The 20,080-nt window shown below is 34.6% G+C and overlaps 1 protein-coding gene across 1 annotated transcript in view; it reads right to left on the bottom strand.

The window, feature by feature from the left end:
• LOC146600860 (cadherin-10) overlaps positions 1-20,080 on the bottom strand; it is a 62,024-nt gene that overhangs the window by 14,567 nt on the left and 27,377 nt on the right. Inside the window, exons 3-8 of the mRNA XM_085316589.1 lie at positions 15,062-15,181; positions 14,276-14,443; positions 8,695-8,882; positions 5,589-5,842; positions 2,123-2,259; positions 266-387 (exon numbers count right to left, since the gene is read on the bottom strand). Coding sequence (XP_085172715.1) covers positions 266-387; positions 2,123-2,259; positions 5,589-5,842; positions 8,695-8,882; positions 14,276-14,443; positions 15,062-15,181 — 989 coding nt within the window. The remainder of the gene's footprint in view (positions 1-265; positions 388-2,122; positions 2,260-5,588; positions 5,843-8,694; positions 8,883-14,275; positions 14,444-15,061; positions 15,182-20,080) is intronic.

The raw sequence follows: 20,080 nt of genomic DNA, 5'->3' as shown, positions 1-20,080 counted from the left end.
GTGAATCTACCAGCAGAACTAATTAAGACCATACCTCTTGGACATAAATAGATGGGATTTAACAATAGCGTAGGGTTAGGTAAAGTAATTCACACACTGGAACTGTCCTAAAATACTGATATTTCACGCTAGCTGAATCTGCAGAACCAGTGTTGCTTTCGTAAGATGTTTCAGACACACATAACTTCTCCCAAGCCACGCGCAAGAATGACCTATGAGTGCCATAGCAAAAGTGGATAGTAGAAGGTGTTTAACAAGGGCATACCTGTCCAGCTCTTGCATTTTCACACACAAAGGTATCGTAAAATACAGCAAACTGTGGGGCATTGTCATTAACATCCAAAATTCTCACGTAGACGGGAACACGAGTAGTATCTTTGGGRTTGTCTGATGACAGAAAAGACAAAACAGAGCAAGTTTGTTTTCCCATTTTAAAGTATTCTCTTTTCTTCAAACTTAACCAGCAACAGCTATTCAAGATTAGCTATGAAACTGGTCAAAAAATTTAGCGTGAAAACTGGTAGTCAGTGAGAATCAGGCCTCCTGGAAACGAAGGAGAGGTTTTACTTAGAGTCAAAAATAAATTAATATATTGGTATCTAGTGAGCAATTAAGTCTTTTACATGAAAACAGGAGCTGCAATTGTTAATGATCTATGCAAATGTAATATATGAAAAATATGTCCATTAGTATAATGACAAGTTTGATTATTTGGTGAGCTCTGGAGTATCATTCTGCTGTAAGATTTGGATTTTTAATTTTAAAATGATTTGTGATCAGATTTGCTTTACCCAGAAGAGACATTATTGACTTGGTGTATACACGTTCTGAAAATTTTTCCAGTCTRGTTTTCCTCTCCTGTGCCTTAATGAATCGGAGGAAATTCCAGTGAAGCCAATAAAATACCCCAGTATCAGTCTGGTACATAATTGAGTAGAATCACAGTTTTACTGTTTAAATTGCCTTAATTGAACTTGAAGTTAATCTTCCCCTTCCCTTCTCCAAAACTAACATACCTCTTTGGAGAACTACTCCAATTAGTTCCAAAATGTAAATTGTCTCAGAGTATCCTGATAAGGAAATAAGTAAGTTTAATACTATGATTTAAGTTTAAAAGGTTACTAAGTTCCTTCACTATATAAATATTCTGAAAAGGATTCTTACAATAGTGAACAGTGCTACTGAGTGCTAAAAACTGTAGGCCCAGGAATATGCATCAAAAAAAAAAAAAAAAAAATGTATAGCTATCAATGAGTGATACAAACACCATTTGGCCTCTAATACAGAAGACACCCAGGCCCTGGACTGCAGAAATGGGAGTTGTTAACTGGCTGGACGTGGTGGTTTCTGCCACGTAGTTCTTGCCAGCCATGCTACGCTGCTGATCAGAAATTTTTGTGAGTTTTTTTGACTGATGTAGGATTTACCCTAAACCAACAGAAGCTTTGAAAACAAGTGACCCTCACTAGCTGATCTCAAAAATCAGACTTTTTTCCCTTAAAAAAMCAGCAGTTTTGTTTAGAATATTTTCTACCAGAGGGATTAATGTTAATAATGTAGTGAAGAAGATCTCAGCTTTCTTCTTTGTACTTTTAACACGAAAATATCTACACAGAGCTGATTTGACTAGTCCAAGAAATACTAAAGCCTTAGGGAAGAAGTACAAGTTATTAACTTGTAAGATATTTCAATTCCAAGAACTGTAGGTATAGATACTGTAAAAAGAGATAATGAAATTATTTCTAAGGAAATAAAGAAAGCAATAAAGACAAAAACATAGATTATACTCCTGAACTCTACTACTACATAACAACAAATTATATCATTAYACTCAAAGGAAAGGAAGAAAACAACATTGTGCCCTAATTAATCAGAATTAAAGCAATTTTATTAATTAACTAGGTAACATTTCAGAAATCACTTGGACATTAAATGCTGTTGGTGAGAGTGTGTGAGGGAACATGTAATGAGGAAAACCAACGTGGAGAYAGCTACTCCCCATTTTCGTTTCACAAAATATATAATAGAATGGGAGGATGGAGGTGCAAGGGAGGATTTTCYTGAGTCTCAAATACAACAGGTTAAGGAAAATTGAAAGAAAAACGAGAGCAAATTGGCTTACTGATCTCAGCTGCTATAACACTAAGATTGTGCCACTGTGATATCTCACGGTCAAGTGGTTTGGATGTATAGATGGATCCGTTTCCAGAATGAATGTTAAATATCCTGTCAAGGTCAGTGTGACGATCCAGAGAAAATCTAAATATGATGAAGAAAGGAAAATTATTGTCAGATTGACAGACAATGGAAGAAAGCATACATTTCACAACACATGAATAATCTTTCATGTTCTATATGTTACATTATATAAACGCTACTTCTGATAAAACAAATAGTTTCTGCAAATTTAGCACTTACATTTTTGTCAYGGTCATTCATCAGTATTTTAATGATTGTTTCTAAAATTGAAAATGCATGTACACGCTTAAAWAATTTCTCAAAATTAGCTCTATAGAATGAGGAATAATAATTGCAGGAATTTCTTAAATATGTTATAATAATGTAATATATGATCATCTGAACTTTTACAGACATAAATGAGAATTATAAAAAATAAATCAGAATTTCAATATAATAATTAAAGAATTGTTTTAATCCTGAAAGGAAAATTCTCTTTGATGTCACTGTTCCTTCAGATGGAAGCTGACAGCTTACTCTGAGCTTTTCAAAACATACTGGTTTATAAGCCAAGCTGCTACACTCTAGGATATGTTAATTTATGAGCGATCAAATTAAAACAAATCCTTATAAAAACAAGTTCACTTGCAAAACTCTTCAATTTCATGCACCTGCTGATGTTATAGGACCTTATGTGTTTCTTCTACAGATGCTTTGCTTCTTCAGGCAGAACTTCTACTAACGTCATATGGCAGAATGTCACATTATCATCAACAAACTGCTCTTTCCTCCATTTTTTCTAATATTCAATACTGCCTTCAAAGCGAGGATTGAACCTTTGATGTGGAATTATTAAATGTAGGATTTTGTGAGGTACATTTGTCTAATTCTGGCATAACTGGGACAATTTTTTWAAAAAAATCTACTAGTACACTGATACAGTGTGGTGGAAACAATTATTCAACAGTTTTACTGAGCGTTTACGAGTGACCTAAGCGTTTCCTCTAGTATAACTGTTTTTACTTACAATACGTAACCAGATTGAGCCAAATGGAAAATACTGTAATATGAAAATAGTTTTTTTTTTTGTTTGCTCATTCTACTACTCACAAGAAAATAAATGAAAATAAATGCATATAAAAGTCAAGTCCACACCAAACTGAATATAAAAATGAAACACATGGAAAACAGAACAGCCAAAATAAAACTTCTTAAACTGCATGAAAGATTAGTTCAAATTATTTTTCTTGACCAGCTGGCTACAAAACCCAGTTAGAATACAACAGAAATCTGCTATTTTGAGAGTATAATTAAGACTGAATGTTAAACAATTGATTTTACTTCATGCATGGAAGAACTTTTCATGAGGGAAAGGACAGTACTCTTCTGACAGTACTCTAACCAAAATTTTTTAATAGGCGATGATCACTTCTCTAGCTAAGAAGATCTGTTCCATWTTGCCTCATTTAAAATCCTGTATCATTTGATATTTGATYATGRTTGTGTTAGACAGCCATATATTTTTACATCATTGCATTAATGCTAATGGGCCTGCAAATACTACTGAAATTATCTGTTTCAGAAAGTATGCCCATATTTATTGACTGGCATTAWATATCAGTGCAGCAGGAAGCTGCTGTTCATTCAGTTTACATGATGGTTAACTTACCTACCTATAATTTTAACAAACAGAAATTAATATTTTAAAAGAAACACCTAACAAGAAAAAAGTTAACTGAATCAATTTTGTAGCCTGAAGCTGTSATTTGTTTTTTAAATAGGAATGTCAAAATATTATTCAAACCGCCTTAATTTCAAAATAATACAACCTTCTTTAGTCTAAATGTTAGCTGTTCACTTCCAGGGCAAACACATATTACTTTGTAATTGACTATGAAGTTGTAAGAAGTAAATGGTATAAAAAAAATACTGTAGATAGCTACTCTTTGAATTAATACATAAGGCTGCTTTGGAAGTTGAAGGACAGAGCAAATACTGGAGCGATTAATTTGATCTGTATTCTGCAAATTGTTTTAAAGTTCTTGTTCTCAAATAGATATTAAATAGAAAGCTAGATGAACGACTGATATATAAAGAATATTGCCACTTTTATCTTGGATTTTTTTTCAAAYTAAATCTAGGATTAATGTTCCCTTTCTTTTCTTTTCTTTCTTTTTTTAAGAGATTTCTTAGTCCTTATTACTMTCAGTTTGCCTCACCTGCATCTTCTAAATCATTTTCTGTGACGTTAATAGGACATAGAACAAAATCATCTTTAGGTTGTTATTCTGTATAAATAATATTAATCAGGGAAATACCTGATTCTGCTGCAGCCCTTCCACTCATCAAGTTGTGTCAGAAATAACACGAGCAAAAGCACCAACTTTGTTCTTTTTCAGTCACGATTAAGAAAACATAACTGCTAAAATTGTCACTTGTCTCATGCAATTAGAGTGGATAAAGATGTAGTGCTAAGTTATTTATGCATTCTTAAGTTTTAGAGGCTTGGTGTTTTCATSTGCTAGCTTTTCCATACACACAAATCACCATAACAGAAAAAGAAATTCAGTTTCAGTTCCAAATGCAGTTTTACCATGCAGGCCTCATGAAGAAGCATGTGGCAACTGACTTCAGAGTCAGTAAATAAAGATCTTTGAATAAAATGTATTTTTTTTTACACTTTGCTGGGTATTACAGATGAGACATACCCAATTTGAACAGCTTTGTCTTACCTGTTTTTAAAGCTTATGCATTGTAGCAAAAGAAAGAAAAAACAAACCAATTTACTTCATTCAACTAGATGTGATCTAGCCTGTCATATCAAGTAGTATCCATACAAAATATTTTTAAAAATATTAACAACTTGTGAATTGCTAATTTGTTAGGGTGCATGACATACATAGTTTTATGCTGTGCAGTAACTACACCAGCAAGCCTACCAAGCAGCAGGAATCAATCACAGATTAAGAGCCCRTAGTATTTCATATTTTTCAGAATTGACCAGAGGAAACATTAGAAGATGCTCTGTCTTTCACAGCTGATAGACTAGGTCAATGTTTTTTTCACAGTCTGAAGCAAAGTGTAGTTCTGAAAAGTCTACTTTAAATCAATATGCAACTTCTGAGTTTTTTTCCTGAGATTTGAAGTGATAAAAAACATTTCTTGTTTATCTCCAGTTGAGTGAACAAATGTTCTCCGAGATGTTCAGAGACTTACAGGCAGGATTGTTCTCAGCTGTCTATCTCTAGCACATCAGTAAATATGAGAAAAAGAACTACTGTGGTTTTTTTTTTTGTTTTTTGTTTTTTTTTTTTTTTTTTTTTGCTGTGCACCATGAAAATTCAGGTTGTTAGTATTTTTTCATGATTTTTTTTTAGCAAATTATGTTTATACAGAAAATTGTATGTTACCTTATAGGACTCGAAGCCGAATCAGGATCTCGTGCCATTACTGTTCCTATTATTGTCCCCAACTCAATATCTTCATGCACCTCAAAAAGGTAAGATGATCTGCTGAAGACAGGAGGTTCATCTACATCTTCTACAGATATTTTCACAATAGTTGTATCTTTAAAAGGCCCAAGATAATAGAATCGTGGATCCACATGGGTATTCTCAGCTTCTACTTTCAATGTGTAAAGTCTTCTCGTTTCATAGTCCAGTGGCTAAAAAGAAAGATGATGCTAAACTTTATTAAAATAATTATGCTGCGTATTAACAGAGGTTGACCTATCTATATAACTGAGGTGGACTCAGAACCTTGCCAAATCTTCTCCTAGGTTGGGGACACCCTMATACAGTTCAAATTTTCTGCAGAATAGGGACTACTTCCTCTAGTAAGAAAGTTTCACTGTCTTCAAAGAGTGTCTTTGTTCCCAATTATTAATTGAATTAATGTAGTATGAAACACAAAAGATTTGGTAAACTGGCAAATTTTGCTGCTGTTTCACCAAAATGAGGATGGAGACAATTATATGGGCATTTGGAAAATTCAAAATACAGACTTGAAATACTGGAATTGCAGTAAAAGGTTCACAATTCTAATATTTCTCAGGAAATATCATAAACCATTGGGTACTCAAGACTGCTAGAGTTTCTTGTTGTCAGTCAAATTTAGTTGGCCTTAAATGTCAACAGTAATTCTTTTTAGGGGTGCGTATGAAGAGGTTGGAATACTGTAGTTTTAGAGGAAACTTAAGAGCTTAATCTTGCTCGTTTTCATTGCATTTCCTGAATCTAACATCAGAGAATTTTTTGTAAAATAGATTTGACATTTTTGTCAGCAGTTCTTATTTAAAATGGAAGCAGGAAAGGTTCAGCATTGTAATTAGAATCCATTTTGAGTAGAAAAGAAACTCTATTCCTTCAAATTTTTCCAACTGTCATACATGAAAAGTATTAGCTAATTAATGATACTGAGAAAATCATCAAGCTGAGAATTTACTTTTCTGACACAGAGAAGACTTCATTAGCTCCCCCAAAATCACAGGGAGATATCAAACTAGTGTTTTTTATTCATCCAAATGGGTGATAGAACACATGGTTTCCCCCCCACACACACTTCTTTTAAATACAAACCAATATTCATGGAAGATGCCAAAATGACAGCTTAGAAATTAAGATACTAAGAGCAAAAAAGACGCAGTCCAGACAAAGAATGCTTATCACCCTCCTGCCCCAAACTTTTTATAACAAATAGAGCAGAAGGGAGAATTTTCTTGAATATACCCAGGGAATGCAACTTTCTCAGCTAGATCTGCGACTACTGATGTGTCTAAAAAGTGCAGCAAATTGCTGTTAAATGATGCTGGCTGCTGTAAAGTAAAGCAGGGATGTTAGTCCTACTTTTTTTCTAATTATCAGGCTTAATTTGCCAAAAGGTGCACCACACAGATGTACTTAACCCACTACTAGTATGTTCGCTGGACATCTCTTCAACCTATATTGCAGAACATAGCTATAAAATATGTGCATTATACAGGTACTTTAAGATATCACCAATAATGAATAAAACTGTTGTCCAAGTGTATCAATCTGTATCAAAGCAATAGTAAACTCACTTAAGCAATTATTTATCTGTGAAAACTTGTATAGAAAAGCTTTTAAGTTCTTTTGGGACTCAAGCTTTAGTAATTGAAGGCATAGTAAAGGAACACAAGCTGCTGTGTACTTATTCACTACTGAGAATAGCAGTCACAATCATGCTGACTAAACAATAAATACATAGTGAACATTTTTATGCGTGACCAAATAGAGCACGGTAGCTTCTTCCTTACTGGTTAACATTGTTGTCTGTGCTATGTGAATGATAAGCTACTTATTCATCAATATGAGAATATATCCTTAAAATTTCAAAATGTTACAGATTATTAATGATACAGTGAGAAAAGTCTTTTTGTTAGCATTTATTGGTGATATCTTTGGAGTTGCTGTGTTACTTATGAATTCCTTTATGCTTTATACAGTTATCAGGCTGGTTTTCTTTAAAACTCTATTGATATAATATAATAGGAGTCTGTCTAGAAAATACAAGGCAATGAAGAAAGGAATTGCACAGGAGAAGCCACTTCTCTGCAAACTTTTAGGAAACRTAAAATACCCAGTCTCTGAACTTGGAGTTTTCTTTCCTTTCCAGACAAACTCAGATCTGACTATAACTGTAGAATAATACAGAGATGAAAAAGGAACTCACTTGCATATATTTGTCAAAGTTATGCTTACCTTGGTTACCATTACCAAGGATATTAAGAATTGCTGGAGAGAGATGTATTTGTATAGTAATGTTTAAATTATTCTATGCTTTAAGTGACTTTTCGTACAGGCTGCTACAGGTGATGCTTTGGGTTAAAAAGGACTTCCGGAAAGGCATTTCTCTAGGAGGAGGAGAAGTGCATTTCTCATGCTGTGAGATCTTACATCTCTGAAAGTCCTCCAAGACATATGTGAGAGAGAGCAGAAGTAAACTAGGTCTGAAACAGAGAGAGCACTGTGGACTATCGACTGCTCACAYTAACCAGCTGACCTGCTGGAAACAGGAACAAAACAATATACCTTGAGACTTAGCTTCTAGAAGTGTATTTGCATCTTGGTGTATTTGGTCACCAAAGCTGATGTTCTGAGAACCACCCAAATAAGGAAAACCTACATCTCTCAGTAGTGACTGAACCATGCATCACTCGCACTGAGGAAAACAGGTTACAGGAATACTAAATAGATATGCATTCGAAATCATGGAGATAATTACAACTAACATCTTGGGGATGGTTCATTTTTGCATATTTTACCGGCAATAATACTTTAAGCCCACACCTGTCTCACAAAGATATCTCTACCAGCTGTTATTTTCCGTTCCAATTACTAGGAAATAATACCGTTTTCACTCACAGATGTGGAGCACTTGCAAGTGTTAAGCATTTACAATTACCAATACACGATCTAAACATTTTCTTTTCCCAATGAACACTTGTGGCATAACACTGACACCAAAATCATTTCAGTGAATGTTATTAATAGACACCTTTCGCACAGTTATGATGCCTTCCTGTGTGTCCTTCTGTGTCACAATATCAAACATATCTGTCCCGTCACCATCTATAATTCTGTATTCTACTTCTGCATTTTTCCCAGTGTCTGCATCTGTGGCCTTGACGCTGCCGATGGCAGTCCCAACCGGGGAGGATTCGGGAATGCGGAGATGGATCGTATCTGTCAGCAAGACAAAGAGCCAGTCAAGAGCTGCACAGTCCATTATACACTCAGTAAGTAACATTGTAGTGCGGGCTATGCTGTAGCTGCTGATGTATTTTTGTATTTATATTTAATTCTAAAGAACTCGCTTTTAGTACTGAGAGAATAAGCACAGTACAACACAGAGAATTATACCATGGGAAAAGTTTGGGTACAAGAGTGAAAACAGAATTGTAGAAAACTGGAGTTGAAAATGAGCTCTAGAAAATATACAGTCTGCTCTCCTACCCCAAAGAAGCATTACATACGTCTATAATATTCTTGCCTATATAATTCCTGAAATATCACCAGGAAAGATTTTTCTGTGATCTCTTCAGGCTTCGCTCTCCTTATTAGTGGTTTTTATTTCATTAATGTCTACTTAGAATTATTCTGGATAAACTTTACACATGGAAGCAATACCAAAGAATGTCCCCTCCGACTTCTCTGGCAAACTCTAAGCAGCAGTTTGAAATCTCAACATTCAAGATTAAATAATAAGATACTATATTAAATAAATTTGACCTTGATGCAGAGAATTGTTTTTGAAAATCCACAAACAGAGTGCATCTGTGTCTATTAAAGCAGTTAATTCATGTTTAAATAAGACCCACAAATATTTTCATTTTTGTTTTGTGCTGCTTTCTATGGTTCAGTTACATCCCTGTATTGCAGTGTCACACAACTGATACAAAACACAGGATAAAAACTGTCATCATTTAGAAATACTGCGATTAATTGAAATAAATATCTTAGTACACATTTTAGTATTCTATAAACTAGCCATACAATTAAAAAAAGTAAATAAAGATAGAGATTTCTGATCTTATCTGTCAGGAGTTAAGAGTAGGAAAAACATGGGGGACACAATGTACTAGGAAGGATTATTAAAAAATATATTTAAAAATGAGTACAGATGCAGCTGTCATCCCAAAGATGAAAGTTAAGTCATTCAAGCTGCATATTAACTGTTCTGAAAAACATTTCATTTTCCGGCCTTAGTTAAGTCCTCCAAGATTTGCCCTTTTACTTAGACGCTTTCTAAGCTAACCCAAAGTGGATTAGAAAGCTAATTCAATTAACAGTAACACAAAACTGGAAGTGATAAAGAGGCCGACAACCACAATAGGAGAAAAAACTCAACAGACTACCCGAAAGGTAGTACATAAATTCCTGAGTACAAATTAGAAACACAGAAAAGTACATAAAGCCGCTGGGAGTTAGCTACTATGAGTGATCATAAAGAGTCACTGGGAGAGAGCAGTGACAAGGAATCACTGCAAGGCCCCTGGCAGCCTTGTTATCTTACCAGATCTTCAGGAAAACCCAGGTGAGTCCTGTGCGAATTACTGGTATCTCTTAATACAGTACTACTAAAAAAAATCCTGTTATTGGGAAATGTAAGACTTGCTCTCAATTTGAAGTAGTTGTTTTTCTATCTCATTATGTTATAGCTTGGCCAACCTAATTAAAAAAATAAAATAAAAAATGAACACATTCACCTATAGATTGTAACTAAATGCTGAATGGAAAAAGACTAAAACTAAGTATTAATATATTTTTGCAGCTTTTGATATGAAGCTGACACACAGGAGCAGAATGCATACTTTATGGCCATATTCAGTCCATATTCTATTAATATAAATTTATTTTTCCACAGTTCCATTCTAGCATTTCAGTCAAATGATTTATCTGGCACTTGCTCTGACATTTTCAATACCTTTCTCTAGTACCTAAATCTGTGTATTTTGCTAMATTATTATATAATCTCTCTTTAATCTGTTAATGGTTAAAAAAGAAAACATACCCTCTGCTCCCCTTTAGTGTTTGTTCAGTACTATGCAAGACTATAATGAAAGACTTCTTTTTTCTTTTTTTTCTTTGCAATTAATATTTATATGTTCTAATTAGTTTTATGGTGTGTCAACTATTCTCTGCATTTTTTTGTCAAGTGCTTAGAACTACATCCCCAAGCTATACCTTGTGGCCACTAYTTTGACTCCCACTGCAAGACCTAGCTCATTAATTTAATCTACAAAGTGCTAAGAACTCATATCTTGAATTACTAATAAGGCAAGGGAAATACAAAATGAAAATAACCAGAAATTTATCATCTGAAGGACTATTTTATGGTTAACCCATCCTTTTATAGAAATATCCACCCTAATATAAGATACTTCCTTTTATTATTTTTATCACTGTAGACTATAATTCATTTGGGACACTATGTATTATATGTAGTGGAGCTTTAGATACTGTATGAGAACAAAAAACTACCCCAGCTCAGGATTACCCTAGCAAAACCCTTCTGTGCTTTTGCTCACTCTTTTATTCTTCACCAAGAAACAGTCATTTACTGTTTGCATTTACTCCAGTGAGTGATGTTCTTGCATTTGTCTGTCCCATAAAAAATGGGAGGAATGAGGATGGGAAAAGCTTTTCCATCTACTAAAGAGAGTGGAAGTCAGCTGGCAGATTAAAGTCTATACATGTRTCTGGACAGACATAAAGAATTAAAGAGCAATCTTATACACAGTTATATTCTTGAATATGCATTTACTCTATACAAATATTGACCTTTAGATTAATATAGGCCATAGTCTCACTGAAGGCTTGGGCAGTTGTTACTTACAGATACACTGAGTTTCAGCCACACTCAGGCTCCCAAATCCTTAAACCACTTTGAAAAATAAGACTCTGACTTCAAAAATGCATTAGCATGTTCTAAACCAGAGCTCTATACAGCTCTGTTTGTAAAACACTAATACAATGGATATRCTGATCAACCATATCAAGAAAATGAAAATAGTATTCTAAAATATGCGACTCACTGAACAATTTTGTCCTCAAAACAGGTAATACTACTTAAGCGTATCATACAAAAATGACAAGGCATGTTAAGCTACTCAGGCTTATTTCTGACGCTGAAACCCAYTGTTTCTTGCATATTAATCATTTCAGAATTTCATTGCTTCCTACACCTCTACTCCAGTCACCTGGGTTTAAATTACAGTGTGGATGGGTTTGGGAATTCCATGTGAGCCCAGGGAATGCAAACAARTATTGTTTCTCCCACTTAGCATAGGTCAATGTCTTCTTTCTTCTGAAAACATTTGAAAATAGGACACTAGAAATAGAGATCCAACATCTGAGGTCTTCTGTGGTATTCCTGTGCAAAAGCTTCACTACRTACTAAATTTCACCATAAATTTCCTCAGAAAAATAGCTGCTGATCYCACTATGGTTTTCAAGAGATCTTTAGGGTGAGAAAAATATTCTGAAGAGCCCCTGCTCTACAATCTAAGCCATCAGAGGCTCTTCTTTTCAGAAAAYGTGATGAAATACAGTATGCTGAATTTTCTACAATTCTAATATCAGTTTCTTGTGGGAAAGATTTAATTTGTCATGAAACATTTTGTTGGAATGTTTCTCTTTAATATGCTACTAAGTCATGTAAAAATATGAGAGATCTATGAGTATTTTTCCTGGCAATTTATAAATCTGATATGAGTATGGTCATCTCATGAACCTACTACAAGTCTATTATTTATTAATAGGACAGAATAAGAATAATTTAACTTAATTGGTATGAATTCTATTAGCCTCATTGAGCTCTATTCAAATCAGGAATCATTATAATGTCTATTTGCATTTTGAGATTAAATATAAGGATTTTTCGAAAGTCAATACCTATCACATATCCGATAAAAYTGAAGCCAGGTTTATAAATGTTTCAGATTTCATTTCCACTGGAACATATATTCATTCATACCTAGCAAGGCAATAGGTAAAGAAAACAAAAGAATCCTTGAGAGCAATACAACAATYTCCTTTAATACAAAGGCCAAATCTGGGTTACACTGATGTAAYAGGGAAAATGCTCAGATATGTCTGGGATGCTACCTCAGATCTTTATCTCAATCAAATGAATATGATGTTGGACTGCCAGATAATTCATGTAAGCACGATTCCATAATCACAATCTAGAAAGACGATTCCAACACTTTTCAGGTTAATTTAACAAATTGTTTAGGAAAAAAAAAGAATAAAATGAAAAGTTTCAGCACCTATATTTGATGCTTATATGCTCTTCCTAAATGCAACTGTTAAATTAGCATTACCTAAATCTTTGAATGTGACACTTCTTTGAATGGTCTTTCTCAACGGTTTGTGACAACTTTAGAGAGCAGTAAGACAGCCTTATTCACTACACAGCACTAGTATCATAATCCTGTATATACAAATGCAAGCTAAAAATTTAATTAAAATGTTGAGGAAATAAAAAAGGACATAGAAATTAACAATAAATTCTCTCCAGAACAGAGTCTGTATGGAAATACATATACTCAACTGTTCGTGTTTTTTTCTGTTTTGAGTGTATATGAAATCACACAGTGATAAACATCCTAGATAAATACATATATAATAACTACAATATTAAGTAGAGTAAAATTGTATAATCCATTTGTGCCATAAAGGACCTGTCAAAATCAGAATCATTTAAACCTGATTCTCTTATTTTGTGCGTGAAGTCTTTCCATCCGTAAYTACTGAAGTCAATGGAGTTAAACTAAAGGCAAACTGAGTAGCAAGGATGATCCAAATCCAATTTTTATTATGACCAAACYCTCCTGTGATTATTATGGCTTCAGATTATTTAAAATATTTAACTTCTAACAAATCCAGTATCACATAATTTAAAACTTCCATATTATGYAGAGACCAAAAATGGTTTCCTGTTCCATTTTTTCCTGTTTGAGGCTACAAAGTCTTCAAAACTGTACTATTAGAAGTTTAAGAGCAATATAAGGGGCTTTGGTAAATTGAAGCTATCAAAAGAAGCAACGCTAAACGCCATTTGCTTCACTTTGGGAAGTTTTCTACTCATCAGATTTTATAGCACAGTGATCGTACAAGTATGAATCTGCTTGATTTCCTTCAAGTAATTTCTCTCCCAGGTTCATCATAATTAAATGTTTAAGCATAGACTGCAATTCAAACATTTCTRCCTAGCTAAAATTACTATATGTTTTATTTTCAAATGAGGGAGTGTGTAGGAATTAAGCTATAGGTAAGGAGAAAGACAAACATTGCTCTAATGCTCTTATGATTTCACCTTCACCCCTTCCATAATACTGGAGAGTATTCCAGGTTTGCTGCAGTTATATTTGATCATGTAACTGTTTTCCTAACAAAGGAATGCTGTAACATTTAATTTTCCACTTTAATAATAGTGAATAAATCAGCACATAAGCCTTTTGTTCATGTGTGCCCCATAATCTAGATTTACTCTAAATTAAACCAGATGGTGATTGCTTAACTCTTTAGTCTGAAGCTCTTATAGTGCAGGACAACTATTAAATGCAGCTTACTTTGGGGGAATCGAGGTGGATTGTCGTTGACATCCGTCAATGTGATGTTCACGGTGGTGGTCCCTGATAATCCACCCATCTGGCCTCCCATGTCCTTTGCCTGGATAACTACTTGGTACTGCTCCCTGTTCTCTCTGTTCATGTTTGGCAAAGCAGTCCTGATGATGCCTTAAATAAAAACAAAAACCGTTATTCATCTCTCTTTAACATGTAACAGACTACTGTATTTGTTTGTATTAGTCTGTGAAATATATTTCTGATGTATGCATTTAAAATTCTAAAGTACATACTTCTGATTATAACTTTGCAAATAGTCTTCAGTACAGGCTACTTGTTTCTTAAAAAAAAAAGGAACTCTAATCTCCCTTTCSATTTTACATTTCATGTTAAAAATGATGCAAGACATCTATGCAAGACATCTATACAAGACAAGGTTTGTGGGTAGAAAGGACACCTTTTATTAGTCCAAGTACCACCACTAAGAAAAAAATAGCCACATTTTCTAGCACATGAACTCTTCTATTTACCAGAAATAGTCTTACTTGGATCTTTAAGCTATCATCACAGCTATTTTAATAGCACCACTGTAAAGTTACTTACACTTCACAGAGTTAGCTGCAATATCTATTTTTTAATCTATTTTTATATATTCATTATAAAAATTATAAATTATTAGAAAAAAGTAAGAAATATTTCATTTCAGCTAGACATTTTTAAAATAAAATGAAAAATGAAAGAAAAAGCTTACAGTTTATGTTAAATGGAAATAATGACAATTTTTGTAACCTGTTTCTGGTTCCACRGAGAAATATGGCTGTCCTTGAAGTATGCTGTAAATGACTCTGGCACTGTTTCCATATGAAGGGTCATCGGCATCAGTGGCTGTAACTTGCACCACAGAAGTACCTAAAGTATACAAGTCAACTTAGCKCCATAGGACAGCAGAAGGCCCAAGAACTCTAGTTTCCATTCAAGCAGACCTCAATGGAAATTTCAGCTAATGTTGATTCGATTTTTCGAATATATTTCTCAGCTTATAGTCAACTTCAGAAATAAACTTACTTGTTTCAATGATCTCATTCTAAATAGGTTGACTCTAGGCTTCCCTAATTCTACAAGTATGATTAAGACCGAATTATTAAAGGTAAAAACAGCAATGGCTGAGCTGAATTCTTGTCCTTATAGGTCATACATAGGTCATTGAATAGTTAATTCCTTCCTGTTTTCAGAGGATTTATTTGTTCTTATTATAATAAATTTCTACTTTCNGTGATGTCAATATGATACACTTTGAAATCTATTGGTTCCTTGGACTCCAGGAAATTTTCAAGAGCATTTCTAAGTTTTCGTGAAAAAATACTAGAGTCCTTCAAAACACTTAATGTTTACCACTGTCACTGCCACTTGTTTTGAATCAAAATAGTTTCAGCGTCCTATCCACCTCTCTCTGTCCATTAGAAGAAGGAGGAAAAAAATCCCTATCTAGAAGGCTCCCCCATGTTGTAGCTCCATATAGCACAGATATGGTTTTAGGTATATAGACGTAAGTCAGGGGGGAGGGGAGAAACACAGAGGATAAGAAAATAAGTCATCATATGCATACAGCTGTCCTAAAAAATGATTCACAAACACCTCATACCTCTATCTACACTRAACTGTAGATATCTATATTTAAAGGTAAATGTTCTGTTAAAAAAGTACGGAGACCTTTTCATTGCATGCATTTAAGTTTGGAGAGAATTACTGCTACATAAATTTGACTTATTGGAGAGATTCTGAAATAGCTTCTGAAATTCTTGTTTGTGATGTCTGTATATGTAGCAAACTGCAGTGCAAGAAACATACATATACTTGCTCCTAAATAGCAGAAAGGTGGAGTGTTGCACGTGTAAAGATTAGAAAAAAGGAATGTAACCTAAGTGCTGTGATRACAAGAAGAAAGAATAAAACAATCAGAAAAAAAAAACAGGCAAATGCTTCATTCGAATAACAATGCTGTTTCTTAAATATATAATGTTCAAAATACGCTCATTCTTACTCCTTATCCCCTCAATACACTTGCAAGCGGCTGGCAGGACACTCTCTAAGTAAAGCTTACCGTTGCTCTCTTTGGCGGCCGTACCCAATGCTCTGTCACTATAACACAATGCATTAAGCAGCTGGAGGCAAAAAGTCCACATTTCTAACTCACAAAAGGCGATACTCRTGTTCTCTTTATTACATGACTGTGTTATTTCCTACTCTTTCGATTTTTCACATTTCCTTTATATACACAAATTAGCYGTATTTATTAACAGGAAGTCAACAGCATTACAAACTTATTTTATTTATATTAAAAACAATGAAATAATCATCCAGAATCTACTTTGAAGCATAATTTTAAAGAAAARCCAAACAACGTTTAACAGCTTTAAAATTAGCAAACAAAAAAATTTTTTGTTTGTTTGCAGTGCAACAACATCTGTCTCTGGCAGTTACTGTTTCCTCACTTACAAGTGCCCAAAGGCACGTATGTGCAAGCCGTTTTAACACATGCAAGCACATACACACAAGCACATGCAYGCGCACAATATACAATAAATTATATCAGTAAAACAACTTATACTTCTTCCTAGCTGCAGTGAGCAAGGCTGCATATTCACCCGACTTCTGAAAGCTGTGGGTTTGATCCTGGCCCCTTTAAAGTCTTCCGTAACAGGAGGAGAGACGTGATGCCCCTGCGCACGCCAAGGCGTCAGTGGTTCCCCGAGGAGCCCGTCAGGGGCTGCACGGAGCAGCAAGCCGGAGCACTGGCACCGGCAGGTCGTGCGCCGCGCTGCAGTCTCGTTGCCTTGTGCTCTCCCGGCTCAGTCTCCAACAGTCTGGTCACTCCAGAAAATTAACGGAGATCCATTGGAGTTTAGCAACCATGCCGTTTCTGTTTTACCTGCCTACCTGTTTTGGCACAAAAAGTGCTTTCTGGGCCATTCTTATTATGTAAAAATACACAGTGAATGATTATTTAAATGCTGCTTAACCTCTTGCCTATATTGTTACTTTTTGGCAAGTATCAATTTCTTACCTGGTAGGCTATTTTAATGTAATTCAAAAAACCCTTTCTCTTCTATCATGCCTTCTTTATCAAATATCTGTAGCTCCATCCTCGTTACAGGAGCAATACCAAAAGCTTTTCTGATACCTGAGTAAAGTCCTTTGCCTCCTCTTTGTTTACTAAATAAATATAGTGAAAAATACTCAAAAAAAMCCCTACTAGTCTTCTGAATTTACACATCTTTTAGTGTTATATAAAACTTTTTATATATACTTTTCATCTTTAAAATATTTTCATTCTTAAATAACTTCAAGCTTAGCTAACCTGAGGGAATGGCACTTCTGTTAGAAATTCACTGTTTGCACCATTATAAGGTTTCCCTCAACCCTCCCCTCCCATTCTCTAAGAAAAATCTTCTCATTTCTGTATTTTCAGTTTTATTTGTGGAATTACATATTGCATATAAGTGAACCTGCGAGCTGTTACTGGGCAGATAAAGGAGGGAAGAACGAGGGGGTTGGAGAAAGGCTTGGATGCTGCCTGGGTAACGCTAGACGGATGGGTAAGCGGGAGCATGATGGAAGGTGGCAAGTAGGGCTCTGGCTGGAAGCCACTGAGCATCACTTCAAAACCTGAGGACAGGGGTTAAAGGCACCTGAGAAGATTTGAGTGACAGCCTTAAATTCAAGGCAATCTCTCACATAATTTTTTTTCTTTTACACCTAGTTTTTGATAACTATAGTTAAAATAATAAAAATTATAATTGGAGGTCTTCTGACTTTTAGAGTGGCTTTATATTTAAATAAAAAATGTATTTAAGATGGCAAACTATCATTTGAACCAAAACAAATTGTAAATCCTCTCTTCTCAGCTAGTGTAAGTCAGGAATAACTGTTGGCTACAGCTAAAGCAAAGTAGGAGCTCTAGAAGGAGGGAAAATAAAGAAAGATAGAAACAAAACATAGTAAGCTATGTACACAGGTATATCGTTACATCAGTTGTCCAGCTGTTTGCCTTTTGATTTCCTTCAATACACTGAAGTAACCAAAGTCCAGTGATCCTTAGTACTATAAACTATTTGTTGCTCCAATCTGAAATCTGGAATGAACTAATAAGTAAGTACCCTAGGCTAGAAAGCCTGAAGATGATCATATGGACCATGATTTTCAAAATGTAGAATGGATGCAGCCAAGTCTATGCTACTTGGTCCAGGAACCAGGCCTCACTCTCCCACAGAGGTAAGAAAGACCATCTTTTACATGTGCACAGATTACTTCTCATGAAGTTGCTAAGAGTAGTACCCTTGGCCTTCAGAATATAAAAGTATCTGAATTCTTTAGAAGGTGAAAAACCAAAGTGGTATGTACTGGAGAATATACTGTTAATAAGAGTAATATAATTTTATCCTTGTATACTTGAAAATATTATTGAATGATCAAAATTATACAGTGATGTTAGGCCCAGCTAATTAACTAACACACTAGGAAATAAAGTCATCTGCCAGGTTACTGTAGTTCTCACCTGCCAGATTACTGTAGTTCTCAGAATGCATATTTGAACATAATCATAATGTTTGCATCTCCCTAAAGTCTGGTACGATAATAATAACTAATATACTTTGCCCTTTTAATAATTAATACACTTTGCCCTTTTAATGCTTTCCTTGAAAATATATTTAAACATCATACAAGTATTAATGACTTTAACCTCACAATGCATTTATGATATTACTAATGATAATTAACTGTAGAAAAACATACAGAATATTTGCTGTAGATCTGAATTTGAAATGTGTACTTCCTTACTCTCGTATAAATTACATGCTTTTAACTATCAGCAAATATGCTTCAAAGTAAATTATCTATACAAGTAACAAATAGAAATAGCAGAATTTTTCTGCTCTTCCTGTTGAAAAATTGGGGAAATAGTCATACATTTTCTCCTGAAATACACAGCTGGATGCAACAGAACTAGTGGAGAAGTAAAATAAAGGACTACGCATTCATGGAAATTGAAAGGTCTTTGGTTACTTGTTACTACTGTAACACAGCAAACAATAAGCTGGAGACAAGTGCAGTGGATATTTCCAAGTCTTTTTAAATGGCTTAATCTCCTCCCTCCTCTCCCGCAGTGAGGCAGTGGTTGTTTATATACTGAAATCAGAAGGTGTTTGTAAGAAATGTGGAAATGAAATGTAATAATATGCTTTTTCAAAACCTATCAGTCTAAGTCAGAAGATGCAAAGGCTTTGATTAGACAATTAGCAAAGAAAAGAATATTTTTTATATATGTGTATATAATTTGTTAATAGAAAACAAGAAGGAAATGTTAAAAGTGCTATGGTAGAAAAGAGAATGTAGTGCTGGGAATAGGTGGAAACAGCACTAATGAGGGAACGAACAACAAAAAAATGGGGAAAAAGCCACRTAATAGCAGCTATAAATGCTATCTGAAGAGAAAGACAAAAAGACAACCACAGGTAGAGATGATAGGCTAACTGTCGGCTATCCAGCCTGTAGATCAGATGTAAACCCAGAGGGAGGTTACATCATTATGAAGTGTGCATTGGCATCCCTAGTACAGAAGCTGAAAAGACCAGCTAGGAAGGATGACAGCTATTAGAAATGCTAAGAGATCAGTGCTGCTGAGACARTAATTCATAGACAAAGTTGCTTAGCCCGGAAGATACTGAGTGAGGAATGATTAGAGAATAACTAGGCTAGAACAGATGAATAGAAAAACATAACCTAATAAAAGAACAGATGAAAGAACAG

This window comes from Rhea americana, unplaced genomic scaffold (assembly GCF_003343005.1).
Source record: "Rhea americana isolate MKP2758 unplaced genomic scaffold, rheAme1 scaffold_113, whole genome shotgun sequence".
Lineage (NCBI taxonomy): Eukaryota > Metazoa > Chordata > Aves > Rheiformes > Rheidae > Rhea > Rhea americana.
The sequence above is the reverse complement of the archived record's forward strand: the minus strand, read 5'-3'. Positions and strand labels throughout refer to the sequence as shown.